Source organism: Aphelocoma coerulescens, chromosome 1 (assembly GCF_041296385.1).
Source record: "Aphelocoma coerulescens isolate FSJ_1873_10779 chromosome 1, UR_Acoe_1.0, whole genome shotgun sequence".
Taxonomy (NCBI): domain Eukaryota; kingdom Metazoa; phylum Chordata; class Aves; order Passeriformes; family Corvidae; genus Aphelocoma; species Aphelocoma coerulescens.
The window spans coordinates 24374660-24396149 of NC_091013.1; the positions used below are offsets into that span (position 1 = coordinate 24374660).

Sequence of the window (21490 nt, forward strand, 5' to 3'; positions counted from 1 at the left end):
AAAATATCCTCAGATATGTCCATGTTTTGCAGAAGTAAGAGAACAGATCACCAAAGCCTGCCTGAAGAATGAAGATAATAGGTCTTCTTGGCTCCTTAAAAAATATTTTTCTTGGGTTTGCTTCTATCCTTCTTAATTAGGGTAAAATGACTTGAAAAGTCATTTTCACCAAAAGTGTGTGTTTAAAGCTATGGCTCATCTACATGCTTTTTATGACCTGGGAAACCTGAGAAAATCAGGAACTTGGATGAGTAAGCAGTAGTTAGACATCAGCCTCATGTCATTACCTCATGAAAGAAGCTGCCTTTTGCAAAAAGGTGAAATTGTAAACTTGTAGAATTAGCATGCCAAATAGTTCTGGCAGATTTGGAATAGAATAGGGTACCAGTAGATAGTTCTTATGTAATCCTAAAATTGGTATCCATATAATTTACACGTTCATAGTGATTCTTAGTGAGTGTCAGTCCTGATGCACTTTTATCCCCTCTCCCTTTACATCCAGAGGACTTTGTAAGCTAGATCTCTCCTGATAACATATTGAATAATAGCCAAACTAGTCAATAATAATAATATAAGAAAGAAATAAAGCTGTTAGAAAACATGCACAGGAGGGCTATGAAAATGGTGAAGGGCTTTGAGGGGAAGCTGTACAAGAAGTGGCTGAAGTCACTTGGCCTGTTTAGTCTGGAGAAGAGGAGACTAAGGGAAGACCTCATACCAGCCTACAACCTTCTCATGGAGGGACGTGGAGGGGTAGACACTGATCTCTTCTCTCTAGTGACCTGTGACAGGACCCAAGGAATCGTCATGAAACTTTGAGGTTTGTTGGGCACTGGAACAGGCTCCCCAGGGAAGTGGTCACAGCCCCAAACCTGACAGAGCTCAAGAAGTGTTTGGACAACACTCTCAGGCACATGGTGTAACTCTTGGGGTGTCCCGTGCAGGACCAGGAGTGGGACTTGGATGATCCTTATGGTCCCTTCCAGTTCAGCATATTCTGATTCTATGACTCTAATTTCTGTGTCAGGCTTTAAATGCAGCATCATATACTTAGATAAGGGCTTAGCTTTAAGGGGAAATAGATCTTGCCCAAAATTACTATCAACTCTTTTTACTTCATTCTAACTAGTAATCCCTTCTAAATTTGGGGAAAAAAACCCAAAACAAAGCAAACCATATAAGTCCTTTCTGGTATCCTGAAATTTATCTTACACAAGCAAAGAAAGGGGTCAAACTAAAATGAAAGCATGTGTAGAAACACTTTTACTTAAAAATGTTATCTGTGAGTTTAGAGACTTTGTCATATTTTTTTCCACAGGTATGAGAATTACATATGGTACTTATTGACCTGAATCACTGTGAAAATTGTACCTGTAGGAAGGGCAATCATGCTGAAGTTCTTCCACCAGAGTTCATGTAGATGAGGAATTAACTTGAGTACATTGTATACACAATAGTTAATACATTTCTCACATAACTCAGATCCATGGTCTACTGGAATTTTGATTATTCTAATCCTTATCCTTAGATGAACTCTAAAGAAGGTAGATATTTTTCTGCCTTGTGGGTGCTAACCTCAATTATTTTAATTTGCATAAGTGAAAATTATTTTAGATCTACATAAACGAGGAGCAAATTCACAAGGGAATCATAGTACCCAGTACCCAACAGTACTAGAAGAAACTGAGCAGTAAAGGTCTAGAAGCTGACAAATTCATTTCACAGAAGTTTTTTAGGTAACAAAATTGTTCTGTGTTGAACCAAAACCAAAATCTTTCAAATGTTTTCATAGAGAAGGAATAGTGGAGAAATGTCTATCATTTAATGAAAAACCTGAACTACTCAGTTTATGAAAATGTGTCCAAAAGAGGGATGTCTGTCTGACAACCCTTCCTAATGAAACTTTGTTGAAAGTCTCTTATTGATTTTGATGAAAGTGCATAATTCAGAGTAGCTGTACAGTCTCTAAATGTTACAACTAGCTCTACTGGATCTCATTTTATTGGAACATTCTAGTAGGCTACTCCAAGCTGCTCATTTATGCCTGCTAACAATCTTATCAGAGAACTGATCTCTGAATTTCTTTATTTTAACCAACCTTGGTTGTGTTACCAATTTTTTTTTTTCATGAAGTTAAAAGCAGACACATACACACAGACTCTTGTAAAAATATTACTTTTAGATTTTTTTTCCAAAGTCACCCAGGATTTGATGCTTAACTGTTTTTGGTCTGCAGAAGATAGGTTTAAAGAGAATATTTTAGGAAAAATTGTTTTTTTATTATTAAGCTCTTGCAAAATTTTTATTTTTTTGACCAGTGAAATCTGATAATAGTCTATGCATGTGTTCATTCTTTTTGCAACATTAACCCTTGGATTTAGACTCAATAACATCTTAACTGTGAATACTCTCATAAAATTGTCAGCAATAACTGTACTATTAATTTCCTTTTCAAGTGAATTAGGTAAGTGCATTAATGTTTCAGGGTTTAAAGATGTCAGATTGTACGGAATGTAATTTAAGGCATTGATTGGTAGTGTTTATAAAAGTATAAACCATCAAAACTGTCTATCATAAATTATTATTGGAAAGGATTTCAAAGTATCTAAACTTGAAGTTTTTCAAACCCAGTGAATTTTGGATAGAAGCAGTATTACTATGTTAACATTAGTCTTTCTGATATCTTGTCAGATGGACACTGAGCATCTCTAAAAAAGAAATCTTATTTTTAGTGTCTAAACAAGGCACTAGAAAATGATAGAAAGTACCTTACATTACCCTATGCTTTAGCTGTTTATTTTATTCAGTAACATTTTATATTCATAGAAGACTCATTGAATCTTTCTCTCTTGACATTTTTCCTTTAGATTATTTCAGCTTGGCTCTTCATCATTTAATGGTTTGCAGTGATCCTAAATCTGAAACTTAATTATGTTGTTCTAAAGACCTAATGCATTTTAACTTTTTTATCTTGCAATCAACATTTTCAGTATCTTCTCCCAAACTCAAACAAACATCTTACACAGGCTATTGTCTGCTGACTTCACTTATGAAAAACTTTCAGTTGACCAGAATGAGAGTAACCATAAGAAGCAATGATGAAGTTTGACCTTGTTTTGATACATGTAAACTGATGAAAACCTACTGAAAACCAATAATATTTCAGGCAACATATAAATAATTCTAAACCAGGTTCTTCCCTGTGAGACACACAGCAATGGTTCTAGATCTGGAAAGAAACATGATCTTGTGGAATTTAAAAAAGAACAAAAAACATCCACACAAATACAGTACATTCCATTAGCATATTTCTTCCTTTTAAGCCAAAACATAGGTTCAGAGACTATTGACACCACCTGTTGCAGGCACAGGGATTAAAATGGTGCCCAGTTTATCATGGCCACAGAGGTCCCTGTGCCTTGTGTTTCTGATCAACTGTACTTTGGAAAATCCAGGGTACTGGGTGGTTTTTGGGTAGGATTTGTTGTAATGAAACATGCATAGGAAAGAGATACAGAAAGCTATTATAGGAGATGCACTAAAATCTTTCCCCAGCATAAAGCTGACAAAGAGTGTGAAGAAAAAGTCTGATAGATACATGAAGCTGATGTAATGTAGATGAAAACTTTTAACTGAAAAATGCAGACATGATGTGACAGATAAGTTTGAGAAATTTGCATTAAATTAATCAAATTGTTTTAGATGAAAGGAAATGAGCAGTGAAAGTTCTTTAAGTCAAACAAAAAAAAATCTGGTGTTGTTTTTGTTTTGGATGAGGTATTAGGTACATTGAAACAATACAAGCATTTTGTAAAGCTGACCAACAGCAATCATTTAATTCCTACTGCATCCAATGCAATTAATTTATCCAGGCTTTTATTTTGAAACAAACTATCATTTGAGTGTAAATGTATGCTCTCACAATCTTTAGTATACATCTATGTTTCAGTTGTAATGTAATAAAAATAACATTCAGTGAAAGTAAACATTTTGAGTTCTGATAGCAGGAATTTATGAAATTACTGTCACTACTTTGTTTTAAGCACTAGCAGCAGAAAAAGGAAAGACTTCCATTTTACTGTGTTATTTTTATGCCATCAGATTTCCTTCCTAATTTGTACAAGATATTGACTGAACTTGGCATGCTCATGTTTACAGCAGAACACACAGTGATATTAAGTTAATTCCCCGATTAGTTGTCTTTCATTGGTCCATATTTTCTCCTTCTGCTATGGCAGTTGTAAGAGGATTTCTAGCTCGCCAGCGCTTGCTACAGAAGATGAGCATCAAACAGCAAGAGGTCACCTCAATCAAAAGCTTCTTGCAGAATGCTGAGGATATGGGATTGAAGACATATGATGCCTTGGTTATTCAAAATGCTTCTGACATTGCTCGGGAAAATGACCGGCTCCGCAACGAGATGAATGGTGTTTACCACAGAGAAAAGGGAGAGGCTAGAAACAGGCCAGAGGAAGGCCACAAAAGGTAAGATGTGAAGCACCTGCTGTGAAGAATTAATGAATCTCTGCAGTTCTTGTGAATTCCTTCTCTTCTTAGAAAACCATAGAAATGACTGAGGGATTGAAAGAGAATTCTCAAGTATATGCTCATCCCAAATCAATATTAGGTCATATTTTTTCCCTGCATATCAGGTAATTAAGTCTAGAAACTAAAGGAAACTACCATATCGTATTCAGGGGACACTGAGTTTAGAGGAACTTATTCAAGTCTCTGAAACACTTATTTTTTACAGAAATACTTCTAATTCTATGATAAATAGACTATAGTTTAACTTTCATCAGCCCAAACAAGCAAAAGAAAAATTCCTCTAATTTCAAATATCAACACTGAAAAATTTCCAAGGTAATGAAAAACAGCTAAGAAAGTGTTAAAATACAGTAAGTCCAGACTAAGAAATCCTGATTTCTCACTGAACCAAGTAGATTGGTTGTGAGGAAGATGCCTTTATTTAAAAATTGGCTTTTTTTTTTTTTTTTTTTTTAAACTCAGAGTTTTCAGGAGTACCTATTTTACAAATCCAGTAAATGCTGGAGAGCAATTCTGTAGAAACTGAGTCCATGGTCTCTTCTCTCTTAGACAGCTGAATGGGCAGAGTTAGCATTTGCAGTTAATCGGTGTGTGTCAATTGAAAGAATGTGTCTATAACTTGCTGGACATATAAATGTTTCTTTTTCCATAGGAGCTTAATTTTCATCCAGAACAACTCCCTTTTCTATCATTGCTTTTGTCAGTGACTTTTATTAAAGTGAAAATGGCAGTGCATCTGCTTAATTAGTTTCAAATATCCCAGTGATTACATACTGGAGGAAATGCCTTTGTAGGAAAGACTGTAATTAAACATTACAGTGAAAACAAACTATCCACTGAGCACCATCTTTCATCTTTTGCTATTTCATTTACTACATGGGCAGCTGGCTATATCCTGTACATGAATTTCAGCTCTGTTGGTGATTTGCCATGCAGAAATACAATTTAAAAAGACAAATGCTTGGGGATTTGTTTGTAAAATGGCAGGATAGACATCTTCTATCTAATACATTACTACTGATTCTTGGAGGAATAAAATGTTAGAAGGATTTTTGCTAATCAATTTGTTGGAAGCAGCTGAAAGGTTATTTCTCAATATATGTATTCAAGTAGCAAAAAAAAAGAAAAAGTAGAAAAACTAAATTGTAATTGAAATAACTAAACATAACATCATAATAATAAAAATTACCATTAAAAGTAATAACTAATAATTAAACTGAAAGATATACAGATATCTGGGTGGAATTGCTCAAGGAGCCAATGTAGCTGGTTAAAAAGGTCATCTAATATTTTAAAGATTTGCATTATCTAAATAGAATTTATAGTTGTCTTTTTAGAAAATAACGATAAAGGCTCAGTATTTGCTGCCTCAGTAACTTTCTATTAAAATGGATTTCCCAGAAATTATCATTCAGATTGAAAACCCAGCTTTTGATTGTGTGTAGCAATCAAAGTGTGAACAATTCATTCAGTGAATGTCTGATCAACAATATGAGACTGCTTAAGCAAGGCTGCATTTGTGTGAAAAAGGGCCAGTGTCCTGATTTATCATGGAACAGGAAATGGAAGAAAGATAGCAGCTTGATCTGGATTTGTTTGTCAGAAGATTACTGCACACATCCCCTCAACACAGCAGGGGAGTTGTGAGATTGTTTACCAAAAAGCTGTTGTTACGTTTGCATGAACAGGTTCATTGTTACTGCTTGAATAATGCATCTGGGCCTCTTTTCTGTGTTTTCAGAGCTGAAGACAAGGGTGGGAAGGTCTCTGAGGACAGCTTTGCCGGCTGTCGAACATCTAAGCACTTTCACTCCAGCTCCGTCCCTGTCCCCATGGCAGTGGACGGCTTGGTACATTCTGCAGCGGGGTCATCCATCAGATCCCCCTCCCTGCACTCTGTTTTCAGCATGGACGATAGCAATAGCCTGCCATCACCAAGGAAACAGCCTCCTCCCAAACCAAAGAGGGACCCCAACACACGACTGAGTGCCTCATACGAGGCTGTTAGTGCTTGCTTGTCGGCAGCTTCTAAGGAAACCACTAATGAAGGTTAGGCATAAAGGCAGAGACAGTCACAAATGTTACTCTGAGTTATTGATTTATTCTTTTCACTTTGATCCTTTTAAACACAGTCAAATGCCTTTGAGAGATCCTGCTTCCTTGAAATATTTCAGTGGCAGTAAATAAAAATAGCCAATTTGTCATTTGTTTCCAAATCAGCAAATAATACTCATGTGTTCTAATTGCCTAGTTTGTCAACAACTAAAACCTATTTGTAGAACTCCCTCTAGAAACAAATAATCTGTCAATATGAGCTATTCTACCGCACTGACCATTTTATTTCACCTTTTAAACTGTTAGAGTATCTTGCATCAGTAAAACAGAATGCTTGAATCTTGAATTTCACAGACTTAAACATTAAACTTTCTCCTACTTTTTCTTTATGCTCCCATGAATAACTTATGCATTCAGTGTTGTTTTTTTGTTTGGGGTTTTTTTGCCATAATTTGGTTACAATGATTTTTGTTTAGAAGGAAAGTCCTGAAAGTGTCTCAAAGCATCTCAGTACATTATGGTGCACATAGCATGGTTTTGAGTCCACTTGTTCTATTCTCATTTACCCTTGAAATGAATGGGTAGAAGATGAAGGAAAGGATTCCATTCTGCTTTCTTTGATAAGCCTGGCATGTCATGCTTTGTGTAAAGGATCCTCAAGGTTTATCAAGGAAGATCCTTCAGGTTGGATTTAAACCTTTGGGTATAACCTTTCCCTAGTCCTGCATACAATGGATAGAAATCTTCATAGCTCCCTCTCTCAAAATAATTACTGTTCTCATGTCCAGTTCATTGGGTGAAAGTCCATTTTTCTTAACGTCTTCCTTGCTCATTCAAGCTCTATGTACGGAGACATGAACTATGCCCAACATAGTTTTAAACTGGTATGGTTTAAGGAGGTCTGTAGTCATTTCATCATTCTGTGTCCAAGTCTGCAAGAGATTATCGGTTTAACCAAGGAGTTCTAGCAGAGGTGTTTTGAAAGAACAACAGTTTATATATGTATATGTGGTCTTAGCAATAATACTTACATGTACTCGCAAAACAATTTTGCAGTTCTCATATGTATGAAACAGTAGTGCAAGTTTCTCTGCCACATACTCATTTTCCAAGAATTATGTCAGTCTCCTGAGCCTTTGTCCAAAACCAGCTTTGATTTATAACATCTAATTTTGATCTTAAAAGACCAATCATCCAGGTATCTAGTCTCTACACTCCATACATGCCTGGAGGCTATGAAGAGACATCTAGTTTAGTTAAATGTATACTCACTTGGGGATTTTCCCTTAGGCTATGGGATTCCCTAAAGTTATAAATTATTTCCACACCTGCAGTACAAAAGAAGAGAGGGGCATAATATCATAGTATAGTTAGAGTTTTGTAGAGATTACATAAAAAGAGGGGTATTTCAGTTAGTGGCAATCACATATGTCTCAAAGTAGCACTGTGCTGACTCCCAGTTAAAAGCCTGCCCCTCTCCCTTGGAGCAAAAGGAGAAACAAATACATATTTCCGTGTGTTACGGACCTTGCAGTGCACGTTTGGATTCAAAATATACCTCCTCAGGTGTGAGTTCTCATCTTTTAGTGGCAGTAGAGATTACCAAAGTACATTATATGCCCAGGTAGCAAAGGCCTGTGGTTTGGTAGCTGAAAATTCTGCATTTTATTCTTAGAATTATTTATGCTTTTGCTTGGATTCCTGTGTTTGTGACTGCTTCTCATTGTAGAACTAAATGGGTAGCATTTGAGGGCTTAATGTACTAGACCAGTGTAAGGAAAAACTGACTTTAACTTGTTAATAACACAGACCTTTTTCACTTTCCTAGTACTGACCCGTCCAAGGCCACACAGTGATGACTATAGTACCATGAAAAAAATACCTCCCAGAAAACCAAAACGAAGTCCGAATACAAAACTTAGTGGCTCTTATGAAGAAATACCTGGCCAAAAGCCTGGGGATGTAAAAAAAGCAAGCACAGTAGTTAAACCAGGTGTCTATGACACTGTGACGGTACAGAGAGCAGTTTCTACTGATGGACCACAACACGGCATGTTGAGTCTCTTCATGTCACAAGAAGAGGAGGAAAATGAGCCTGTCTATATTGAAATGGTAGGGAATGCTGTGAAAAGCAGTTCTGCTGAAGCGGAGAGTCCAGAACAAGGAGAGTCTGTATATGAAGAAATGAAGTATTTTCTACCAGAAGAAGGAAGCAATGGTAATGGAATAATTCCAGTAGTGACTGGATCTCCTCCTCTGTTGTTTGAAAGCAAAAAAAATATTAACATTGAAGATGGAACATTGGATGGAAACAGTCAAGCAGCTTTGATCTATAAAGACTCATGTGACATTCCAGCCCCTTTCCCTAACTTGCTCCCCCACAGACCACCACTTCTTGTATTCCCTCCAACCCCTGTCACATGTTCACCTGCTTCTGATGAATCACCTTTAACACCACTAGAGGTCAAAAAGCTTCCTGTTTTGGAAACCAACCTAAAATACCCTGTGCAGTCAGAAGGCTCGAGTCCATTATCACCCCAGTACTCCAAAGGCCAGAAAGGGGAGAATGAAAGACCAGTATCTCCAGGCTTGATTGTGTTCAGTGTTTCCACCAAAGTGACTCCCCCTTCCACACCACCACCTCCTCTGCCACCGCCCCCTCCTCCTGTACCACCTCTTGTTTCCTACCGGGCTTCCACACATTTTGCATCTCCTCCGGAGACTTGTGCTAGTTTTCTGATTAATGCTGGGAAAACAGGTACAAATTCAGACCTATCAAAAGTACCTCACAGACCCAATCCTGCTCAGCTTGGATGCTCATCTTCTCCATTCTCCAAACTGCCTTACTCTCCAAAGGTGGCAAGAGCAGATCACAGGAAATTGAACTCAAATTCATCGTCTTCATTTCCATACAGCCCTACAAACTCAAGGTCATTGACCAGCCCCCTTGATGAGTTAACTAGCTTGTTCAACTCAGGAAGGAGTGTGCTACGAAAATCTGCAGCAGGACGTAAGATCAGGGAGCCAGAAGGTAAGACAGTTCTCTGTGCTTCTGTATTGTGTATATTTTCTGCATCAAAACTTTCTTACCTTGGAAACTGATAGAGTGGGCAAAAATACAGAATGAAAACCTTGATTGGTTTGGGTTTTTTTAAATAAGGTCTGTTGTAGTTGTTGTAGTCATTGTAGTCATAAGAAACACATGTAGAAGGTACATTGCAAAATTACAGGTCTTCATGTTTTGTCTGAGGTATCAATTTTTCTTTTACCAAAATGTTTGTATGACACAAGTTTAAATGTTCTTTTAACATTCTAGCTGTCTCAGTAAAATAAACACAGATGTTACACTGTGTGAAAAATAAGTTTATGTTATCAACCTATAAAAATACTTTGAATTAAATATATGGCTAGGTGTCTGGTAGATGTACTTTAAATTGAAGACTGTCTTTTAAAATGTCATCATTTCATTTCCATGAAATTCTATATTTGGTGATACAGTATTTAGTAGTCTCTTACATAAAGCTTGGAAGGAGAGTCATGCAGTGAACAACATTTCAAAAGTTAAAGTAAACCCCGGTTTTGCATCTCAATAACAACAATAACTCCAGTCTTCAAATTACTTTCCTGATTTAAAAAAATCCTCCTATTGAAAATATTCAGTACACTTTATATAGAAATTTCTCCCCATAGTAGCATCTCTTAAACACAAAATTTTGTGAATTTAAAATTTAGAGTGAGAAAATCTCTAGACTGTTTTCTCTGCTTCTTTATTTCTATTTTTCCAAACAGCTTGTCTTAATCAAGAGCTGTGTGCAACATATTTGAAATAGGCAATACAGAAATGTGGAATTACTTAAGTTTGAAAAGAATGTTAAGATCATTGAGTCCAACTTAAAAACCAATACTTTTCATGATTTCGGCTGTATCATAGTTTTCCAGCTGCACAGTGTCTTCCAGCTCCTCCTGTTTGTTGCCCATGCTGCATGCATTGGTGTAGATGTACTTCCATTGGTTTATTGATGTGCCACCTTTTTGGGAAGAAGCCCAAGTCATACTTTTGCAATACAAAACAAAACAGTAGAGAACGGGATGGATTCTCTTATATGCATGGTCCATTTTCTTAAATATATACTGCTCCATTGATTTTAGTATCATATCCTAATTTACACAGCTATACTATAACCAAAGCAGGTGTTCATTCTTGCTCTGTGTACATGTCTGTCTGCCACCCCACCTCTCTGTTCCTAAGAACTATGGCAGCCTTCAGCCAAAATTGCTCTCAACCAAGTATAGCAAAGAGCTAAAGGTCTCAAAATTAACTGAGTTTCTACAGGTTTTGTGAGCTAGTGTCTAGGTGGAGACAAGAGACATTTGGCTGTCAGAGAAACTATGGTGTACAGAACCCTCTTTAGTCCTCCAGATCTTGAAAAACCTCTAGCTGGACCTTGCTTGTTCTTGTATGCTGAATTCAATCCTGTATGTTGAATGAGCTGTGAACTGAGACTTCGTCAGTTCTCAACTTCAAGAGAAAGTTTTTTCTCCTTATGCTAAGCATATGAATTGATGACATTGGTAAAGGAGTTACTGCAGTAGTTTTGTTTGCTTTGAAAAAATTATTCAATAACATTCACTGCCTATAAATATATATAGAATGTTTTCTGTGGGTTTTTGATGGTATTGTGGTTGATTTTTTGTTGGCTTTTTTTGGTTTGTTTGTTTGGTTTTTTTTTAAGTTGGGATTCTTGTTTTATATGTTATACATTTTTATCTGCTAGGAAGTAACTATTGAAGTTAGTTCTTTGGATGTATCTTCTCAAGGTTCTCTCAATGTACCTGATGAGGAAGTGTTGTAAACCACTCCCAATGAAGTGAAAAAAAATACCTTTACCTTAAAAAAAATTTGCTTTGGCATGGAAGATTTTTGCAAATGCAATGATCAACTAAATGTGACCAAGATAGAGTTCAGCTTGGGTCTCATGTGGGTTGAAGCTAATGCATTAACAGAGGCTACCATAAAAAACCTCTAAATTTACCTTTCACATGGAAAATGTACTTCTAAATATTTCATCAAGGCAGCACTAAGTATGAAAGATCAAAGTTCAAGAAAGAGATATGATAAAAAACCTGAATCAATATTTTATGAGCTAGGAAGTTACCGTATACTAAGTGCAATTACATATGAATAGTTCAATGATAAGTAGATGGATTGAAAGCAACAAACACAGGTGAATATATGTGTGTTTTTAGAATTTGCCTTTTTTCATGTACTTCATGTGTTCATCTATTTTCTAGGGTAACAGCTGGTAAAAGTTTTGTTTAATCTTTCATGCAAAGTAGTAAGATGGCAGCCATCAGAACTGACTCTACAAGTGGTATAAAACTAGAAGTTGTCATGTGTTACCCTCTGATATTTTTATCACCTATTGCCTAATGCATATTAAGTTCCTAGAAGATTCCTCCCTTTCTTTTTGTCATTTGTAGTATTTTATTTATCGGCAATGATATGCTGAAAAAAATAGAATGTCCTTGTAGTTGAAGACACGGCCTAGAACAGCACTCTATAATGTTTCCCTTATTTTCAGAAGTTATAACCTACCAACAATCTAAACTAAAACTCCAAAGTAAAATTGTGGGCCATTTTGAAGTCATGGAGAGTTACCTATGGGAATCAGGGAGTTTCTGTGTGGGATCATCAGGCTTGGAGATGAAAGCCTCCTTGCCAATATAAGTGCAATACAGACAGATGCCCCAGCATGCCTCCCTCTCACCTGGAGGAGTAATTTCAAGGCCTGAGAACACTTATGTCCTTTTGGCTCCTGACCTCTTTGTGAGAAAAGCTCATCCAGAATTACAGGAGAACACATTTGTGGTTTTCTGATGCGCTGAAGAGTTATTGTGAACTGAACTGAGAACATTGTCTTTCAGAAGGGCAACAACAACAAAAAAAAAATGAAATGGCAACAACTTTCTATACCTGGCAGTTGAGCCTGGCCTTTTTTTTTATACAGCTAGCCCCTGCTGGTTCAAACAATGATCAGGATCAAATAGCATGCAATTTTATGCAAAATACTTCACATGTAACAAGAGAAGTTTTTTGCTCTGCAGAGCTTACAGCTCAAATAAACAAAGCTGTAACAGGTGAGAACCTAGATAAGGTGGTTTCTCCAGGGGTGAGAAGAGTTGTCACTGAAACTGCAGCTGTATTGTTACACAGAGATTTGGTTTTATTCCATATAAAATGATATTTGAGTGCAGATAACTGATAATACACACACACAAATCTACTCTATTCTCCATGATTTCTAGAAGTGAAAACTTTAGTTTGCAAGACAGATTGAAATGGAATGGTCATGTGCACATCCCCTACTCAAATAGACAAGACCTGAGATTTGAAAGTAGGCCTCATGAAACTGAATTCAATCTTTTAATCACAAAACAGCACTCCTTAGCAGGATATCCAGATAGTTTTGACTATTCAACATATAAGACATTCCTTATATAAGGAAGAGACAATCACATGTTTAAGCATTTCATATTAAATATTTATGAGCAAGGACAGAATTTTCTGTTCCTCAGTGTGGAGGAATGATACTCAGATTTTGCTAGGTCGTGATGTTATTACTCTTAATTGGTACAGTTGATATTAAATTGTTCCATGCAAAGGGGAATCATTTCACCTTCAGAACAAAAGATAGAATAAATCCTAACCAATCACCCATGCTTAGATTGGCAGAGTGAGTGTTCATGTGGATTCTGAAGGGGAAGGAGCAAAGAAGCTATGACTTTGCCTTGACCTGGCTGAATTTCTTACCATTAGTCTATTGAGATGAAGGCACAATATTTTCTCTTCTTCTCGCTTGTTGAGAAAAAATTGGCATAGATACTTAACTTCTGTGTCTGAGCAAAAGAAAATACACAAGTTTGTAACCCCACATGTAGCTGCCTAGGAAGTAAAATTAGGAAGATATGTCCTTTATGTATGTCACCAATGTACAGGCATCAAGTTTTGTGAAATTTTGTTAGTGTTTCAGTACAAGTAAATTTGTATATTGAAGTCTATCCATTCTTCAGTGATCTATTCCTTTCCAGTTTGGTTTCCTATATAATAACAGCAGCAAAGGCGTGCAAACTTTAGATTGTTAACAATGTATTGTTATCAATACTGTTATTGTTTGTCCAGTATCCTTTACATCCATTCACTATGTGAATCCCTTCCTTACTTACTTCCTAAGTGATTTATTTTCAAGGCAGGTAGCTTCACATATCAGTGTCTTATTCCACATTCTCCAGTTTAAGCATTGAAAGTCACAGGAAGATAGTTACAACTGGCAAATAATACAGATATTTAGACTTACCTTGGGACTAAAGCTGGCCAAATGCTCTCTATTGAGATTGATTCAAACTTGGAGAACAATAAAATTTAATGTATTTGTATGAAAAGTACTGTCCTGTCAAAGGCAGGTATCCCTTTGATATCTAGTAACTAATTTTCCCTTATCATCAGATAAAGCAAGCTATTGTGCAGCTAATGTCTCAACAGTGGATTGCAAATTGAATCCCTGCTTGTGTTTCTGGGATGAAATCCCAGGCCTTTACCCTCTAAGTCACTCAGCTTTTTGTCTTAAGCAACTTAATAAAGATAATAATCATATTTCCATCTCCTTCCTAGTTGTACAATGAAATAGATATACTTTCTTTGTGGCAAAAGCTAACAACTTACAAACCATGAGCAATACAAAAAGCTGTGTTTTCAACTTTTATCTTTTACCTGCAAATGCTGGAGGAATGATTGTATAAGGCATTGAACTTCTATATCTTTAAAGTAAAATTCTCAAATCATTAAAACGTTAGGCAATTAAGCTTCACCACACTTCTCAGAAAAAGATTAATATCTGTTCACATAATTGCCTTAATTAACAGGGAGTGAGGGTGACTTTCTGTGACTAATTTTCAGATCAGATATCTAAACACAGGAGAGTCATCAACCTCTGATGGAACATGTGCGGTTGGAAGGGACCTATCAGGATCATCGAGTCTAATTCCAGGCCCTGTGCAGGACACTCCAAGAATCACACCATGTGCCTGAGAATGTTGTCCAAACACACAAAGTGAAACAGGCTTGGTGCTGTGACCACTTCCCTGCAGAGCCTGTTCCAGTGCCCAGCCACCCACTGGGTGAAAAACCTTCTCCTGATACGCAATCCCCTCCCTTGCCCAGCTGGCGATGCTGTGCCTGATGCCCCCAGGACAGGGTTGGCCCTCCTGGCTACCAGGGAACTGCTGGCTCATGTTCACCTTACCACTGACCAGCACCCCCAGGTTCCTTTTTGCAGCACTGCTTTGCAGCCTCTCATTCCCCAGTCTGTCCATACATCCAGGGTTGCCCCATCCCAGGTGCAGAATACAACACTTGTTAAACTTCATAAAGTTGTTGATTGTCCCTCATTCTGCAGGGCCTCTCTGCCCCCAAGGGAATGAACAGCTCTTTCCAGTTTAGTGTCATCAGCAAACTTACACATTCACTATGCACTACTTGCAACTCTGAATCTCTTGCAGTGGGTGCAGAAAAGTGGGAGGAAGAACTGCTAGTACGAGTTCAGTGTGAGTTGTTACAAAAATGCCCTTTCTTGGCTAGCCGTGGATGCCCTATACAGAAAATTACACAGGAGCAGACGGAAATGCTGGCAATACTGTTGCCATCCAGCCCATGCTGCATGATTTTTCTGAGGAAATAATTGTGGTTTCTATTATTGCAGCAGAAAAAGGTTAGAAGAGTCTAGAGAAAGTATACTTGATTTCTATTTTCAGAATATCTATGGACTTTTGTACAGCCTAAAAGATACCACCGTAATCTGCAGACTTCTCTTGATCTATAAGTCTGCCATTATCTGGATAATATATTGCAGAAAAGACCTGTTGTTTCAAGATAAACACAATGTACCAAGAATAATTGCAGAATCTCTGAAAACGAGTATATTTTACTGCTGAAGATTGTTCTGGGTTTCTGTTATGTCATTTTTTTTTTTCACTAAAGCATTTCTGTTTCTGGTTGACTTCACTGTTTGCTGTTACAGCCTAAAATAATGTAATATAGAATTTGCTTTGGTTGTCTGTTCTGACATGTGAAAGAGGCTTTGTGTGTGATTACCATAAAGAATTTTAACCCAAAAATTATTAGAAGAATGAATCAATTCTAATTTTCAGGTGAAAAAAAATGGGTATTGTCATAAAAAATCATATTTATTTTGAATTTTAAGTGCTTGTATTGAAAATACAATCAAGTCTTGAGCACTCCTCCATACATTTCCAAAAGCTATACCAGTGAAATAGAGGTTGAAGGAGACTATGCAGCCCCAGGATCACGAGGAAATATCACTGCATTTTTTATTTCCATTGACCTTATGCTGTAACTATCTATGGCTACTGGAAAAGGATCCTAGAGTAGGCAGTGCCTTGGTCTGACCCACTGCAGGCTCTCTCATATTCATACCAAGTCACTGCTTAAGAGGAGGAATGCTGAGGAATAGTAATTGCATTGACTTTTCTGTTCCTTTTATATGGTCCATTTCTGAGAACTGCAGGCATTTCTTTTAAATTAATGACTCTGTTTTGCATCCTTTCCACTGAGCTGGATTTACTTTGTTCCCCCTTCATCCTGTCTGATACTCAAATACAATAACTACACCACACTGGTTCAGCTTAGTGCATTTTAAACCCATAATTTTCAGTAATGTCCCACTTTTAATTGTCACTTGGATCATTCTGGTAGACATTTACAGGATTCTTATTTTCATAGCAATGTCTTTTCTTCAACATCTGATCTGACATCATGGTTCCAAATTCAGTAATGGTTTAGAAAGCTGTCTCTTTACTAACAATGTTATGGGCTTCTTTAAATAGTAAGAATTTTATTTGTAATTCACAATGCAGAACCACAAATGACTTTGTTTAGGAACTACTACATCATTAATTGTAAACCAATTGTGAGAAATTAGCCATATCTAAGAGAAAGAAGTTGATTTGTAGCATACTTATGTTTCTGATACCAAATAAAAATATGGGTATTTGGCAGTAAAAGTCATGTCACTTCATTTTACAGGAATTCCAGCATTTGGAATAGAATGAAGAATGAAATATGGACACACATTTTAGTGAAAGTCTCTAATTAAATTCTCAGCTTGAGTGAGAAATCTCTTCAGATGTTTTTAACTTCTTTACATCCATCTCAGCATTGAATTATCTTTTGCATAGAACCTCAGTAGCAAAAGATAATTCCATTTCACAGAAAATGTCAAGATTGTGACATTTATTTTTGTTTTAGCCTGAAATGAAAATCAAGCATTCTAAAATTCTGTGCAGAAATAAATATTCTTTCATGTCCAGGCTTTCAAAAATGTTTGTAAAGTAGTGAAACGGTCGGCCTCAAATACAGCAAAATGCTTCTTACTGAAAATGTTAACAGCTAAATGTGCTGACTTTTTTTTGAACATAGATAAGTTCAAGAGCAATCATTTCACCATTGGTCGGGTTGGCATTTAGGGGTATGATTCCACAGCAACCAAAGCTGTCTTACAAACAATCCAGTCTGTTTCTAAACTCCTTGGCTCAGGTATCCGAGAGCTGTGCACTCCAGCCCCTCAGTGATGACCCAAAGTTATTGACATGACTCATGCAACTCATCATTAAACTCTGAAACTCTATAGACCTGGATGTGTGGATTATGTTCCAGTTCCAGCATTGGAATTCCATGGGGCAGGATGGAGAAGCAAGAGAAGACAATTGAAAATAGGCTGATAAAAAGACTTGGTCATAAACATGAGGGTACCTTCACCCACATGCTGTCTCCACACTGTGAGAGAGTTGTAGAGTGCTTAGAAGTGGAGTACTGGAGGTAGGAGTAGCATTTAAAGCAGTTAAGGACATCTGCCTTCTTCCTGCCACCACTAGTGAATGGGAAAATACAGAAGCCTTCAAGTTCAGTGCTCTTTTGGCTTGAGTTTTCATTCTCTTTTAAAATGAAAAGCATGAAAATTAGTATTATCTTTTGTATGGTGAAATTTTCAAAACAAAAAACATATTAAATTAGGCTTGAAGTTTTACATTTCATTATTTCTCGTAGCACTTTCCTTAGGGGCTGGTTGCAGAATGATCCTGACATACACAGCAGCATTTAGTGACAGTTTTTAGCCACTGATTGTATTTGTGCACAGTGTGGATGTTTATCACACTGCATCTGTGATAGCCATGTGTTCTTGCTTTGAGGTTAATGAAGGTGTCATTGACCATCACTCTGTCCTTTCAAAATGAACTTAAAAACAAGCTAAATAGATATCTAAATTCAATTTTTGTCTGAGAAGCTCACTTGGAAAGCAAAATGTGAATATTGTCTGAGAAGTTTTCCAGAACAGCTGTCCCTATTTGGTGGGCAGTATTACAGTACAGGTGGACCAAAAATATTCCTTGGATTGCTCCTCAGGATCTGCTCAAACAATTTATCTGCTCAATGCAGTCACGCCAAGACTTCTGCATTGCAGACAGTGCCATAGCTGGTATGAGAGATCCTGAAAAATCTCTGTAGAAGCACTCTGGGAAAAGTAAATAGAACTGATGTGTTGCTTTTGGCAGTAGCAAATCCCTATCTGTTTGTTTGTTTGTGGTTTTGTTTGTTTATTTTTACAATATTTGAAACTGTGTTTGAGGGGGAGGAAGGTTGAGACAGTGTCTCGTCACAGAGTTTCTTTCAACACAGCTAAAGCCCAGCAGTAATGGCTGTTCTGTTACTGAGATACCACACAGAAACGTAAACACTTAAATGTCTGCCCTCAAGAAGAACTGCTGTATCCACACAAACTTGAAGAAAACAGTTTAAAAAAGGGAAACTGTGTTTCTCAGCAAATTGTCTCCTCCTTTTCCACCACACCAGCAGGTTTTTAAACACACAAATACAAAAAGTAGACTCTTTGGTCAGCCAGTCAACACACACATAGCAGTAAATAAAACTATTAACAGAGTAAAATCAACTACTTTTTTTCCATATTAGACTTGAAAAGGTGGGGAACATGGGGACATGGTGGGAATAAATGTTTCTTCTAAGGCAGGATATTGTCCCAAGCAGTGTTCCCCTCCTTCCTGCCCTGTGTGGTTTGTTATGGACATCAGAAAAGCCTGCAGAGATCAGTTCCTTGAGAAGATGGGATAAATTAAATCCCCAGTCTCTGAAACACATACACTGGCAGGAGTCTAGCTCACTTGCTGTACTAAAAAGGTGTTCCAAGTTCTTTCTCAGATCTCAGTTAGGAGTATCAGTCAGGAGAGATGGCAGCCTGTCCAGATATTCTTCATCCTTTACCAGTGCTTGAGAAGGCTGTTTTCTCCACTTCAGAATGGTATTCCTTGTCTTGTGCTGGGGAAAAACCTAAGTCAAACAATCCAGAGTCCTCCAGACAGGGAAAAAGGCACTTATGTTATCTATACCCCACCAGCTCTGAGAGTTTACCTGATCCAGAGATGTCCCTAACATCACTTCTAGGAAAGAGGGAAAGGTTTCTAGCTAGTTATGATTGACACTGAAATAAATGTAAAACAAAGAACACTGTCTTTCTACCAGCACAAATCCATCAGAGAAGAAAGCAGAAGAAACCTTCTTAAGTGTGTACTTTCTAGAGCTGTGATTTACAAAATAATAATTGAGCTGATGGCTCTTAAGGCTGAACCAGACCTCGGAGTGCCTGCAGCTGCTTCAGCAACCTGCTTCTTACTACCAGCCTCATGCCCTGAAATTTGGCTGATTGGTATCACTCTAACACAAGATTCTTCAGAGGAGCTCTTTCCTCTAGCGGAGTTTTGTCACTTGATGTTCTTCATAGCCTGTGTCTCTTCTCTTTGCTTTCCAGTATTCACGCAAAGCTTCCATGAATGCAGGTTCCCAGACAAAATAAGTGGCCTGTGTCTGTGTTTACCTGCTCTATCAAAGAGTGTGGCTTCTGGAGTAGCTTGTAACACCATCTGATATCTCCACTTACACAGCTGGGAGAGAAAGGATGCTGGAAGTGATAGTACAAATTCATTGCTACTATCCTAGGAGCATCCCTGGTGGGGGGAGAATCCTAGACAATTGCTGCGGTAAGGGTAGGCTTTGTGAGGTGAAATAAATCAATGAATAATTATTGCCTCTGATGGCAGTGGCAGCCAGCAGCACAGCTAAAAGGGTGAGACAGGCAGCACGCGCTAATAGGCCGGGGGAATCCTGTCTTGACAGTTTTCAGCCTGCTCCATTTCTTTCAGCAAATAAGATGCAGCTGTTTGCCTCCAGCTCTCAGCAGACAAAGTAAACAGTCATGTTACAGCAGGTCACAGTGTGACTTCGTATGAGTAAACTGAACTGCTCTGAAGCAATATGCATTTATCCAGCAAAAGGATACCCAAGATAACGTGCTGAGGGTAGCTAGCAAATGCCACAGAGAAGGAATGTCTCAACAGTAAGTCAGAGCAAAACAGGAGACACTAAGTGTAATTGAAAAGGTTCAACAAAACACAGAGGTAGCAATTTGAGCCAAAATAAAAGGGCCTGTTCTTATTTAAACTTCCTCTTCCTTTCTTTCATCAAAAGATATCTGCAAAATTTCTGAAATCACCATATTTTATTTTTTCTCCCCTCACTTCACAACACCCACTTGCCACAGTAAATGTAAAAAAATATCCAGGGCCAGCCATTAGGATTCAGTGTATTCCTAACTTTCCCAAGAAAGAGTGAGAGGACAGATCAGAAATCCCTTCTGTCTGCAATGTCTTGTCTTTAATATGTTGGTTAATAGGGCCCATCAGTTCTCTCTTATTCACATGTATAACAACAAGCTGCTTGATTTGAAATTTACATTTTTCTGGATACCCGCCATAGGTTTTAAGGAAATTGAGCTATTTAGCTTTTCCATTCCATGGTAGCACAGGTACAAAAAGCTTCTCCTCCTGTACTGCATGAATTTATCTGCCAGAATTTATGTGTCTTCCTGTTGTCATAGTTGCTGATACAGAATGTATAACTGTGGATCTTGATACCTAAAATTGTGTATTGATCATTAGATACTGAAAGTCATGTTTTCTGTGAATGAAGAAATAATGTCTGATTTTATACTGAAATTGTTTCAGCTTTAGGACTGAGATATGCCTGGCATGTGACACTGAATTTCCTCAGCTGGAAACTCATCCTTAGCTCTCTGTTTAATTAAGGAAAAGAAATGTGTGCCTTAAAAGAATGGTTGTATCAAATCATACTGAGAGGAGTGCATGAATTCCATTTATACCAGAGTAGAACTAGGGAGAATCTGCTCTCCCTGATACAGTCAGGATGCAACCTTTAAATGTGGCTTCAGCAGGAACTGGGCAACAGCTCAGTGCTCCACTAGCCCCCTATGATTTTGAGGCAGTTTTTCTTCCATATTTTTCCTTTTTTTTTTCCTGAGATAGATTAATATTGACCACTGATTTTTGATTGTGGTAACTAGTGCTGTTAAAGTGATGGGCTGTGTCTGTTTTACTACATGAGCCAGTGCCAGGGAATGTCCTTGGAATGGCAGCTCACTCCTGTGCACCATCGAAGTGCAGAGCAATCCCCAGCGTTGTTTGGGACCTGGCAGGCTGGCTTCCTTCCAGACAGATCTGGGCATGGTTCAGGAAAAGACACGGCCCAGGGACTATTCCCAGTAGATGATTTGGATGTAACCTCTCTGCTATGGAGGGCAAGGAGAGTGTAGTAGTACTGATATGAGTCTCAGGGCCAGAGAACAGCTGTGATCACATTTGAATAACCAGGATAGACAAAGCAAGAGGCCCTCTATACTTATCCTGTTTTATGAGTCCCTTGGTGCTTTGACAGTGCTGCGCAAAGCAT

At 37.7% G+C, this 21490-nt stretch overlaps 1 protein-coding gene across 1 annotated transcript in view; it reads left to right on the forward strand.

Moving 5' to 3' along the window:
• Positions 1–21490, forward strand: part of MYO16 (myosin XVI) — a 366164-nt gene that overhangs the window by 320281 nt on the left and 24393 nt on the right. The window contains exons 31-33 of the mRNA XM_069003962.1: positions 4239–4485; positions 6290–6597; positions 8432–9634. Coding sequence (XP_068860063.1) covers positions 4239–4485; positions 6290–6597; positions 8432–9634 — 1758 coding nt within the window. The remainder of the gene's footprint in view (positions 1–4238; positions 4486–6289; positions 6598–8431; positions 9635–21490) is intronic.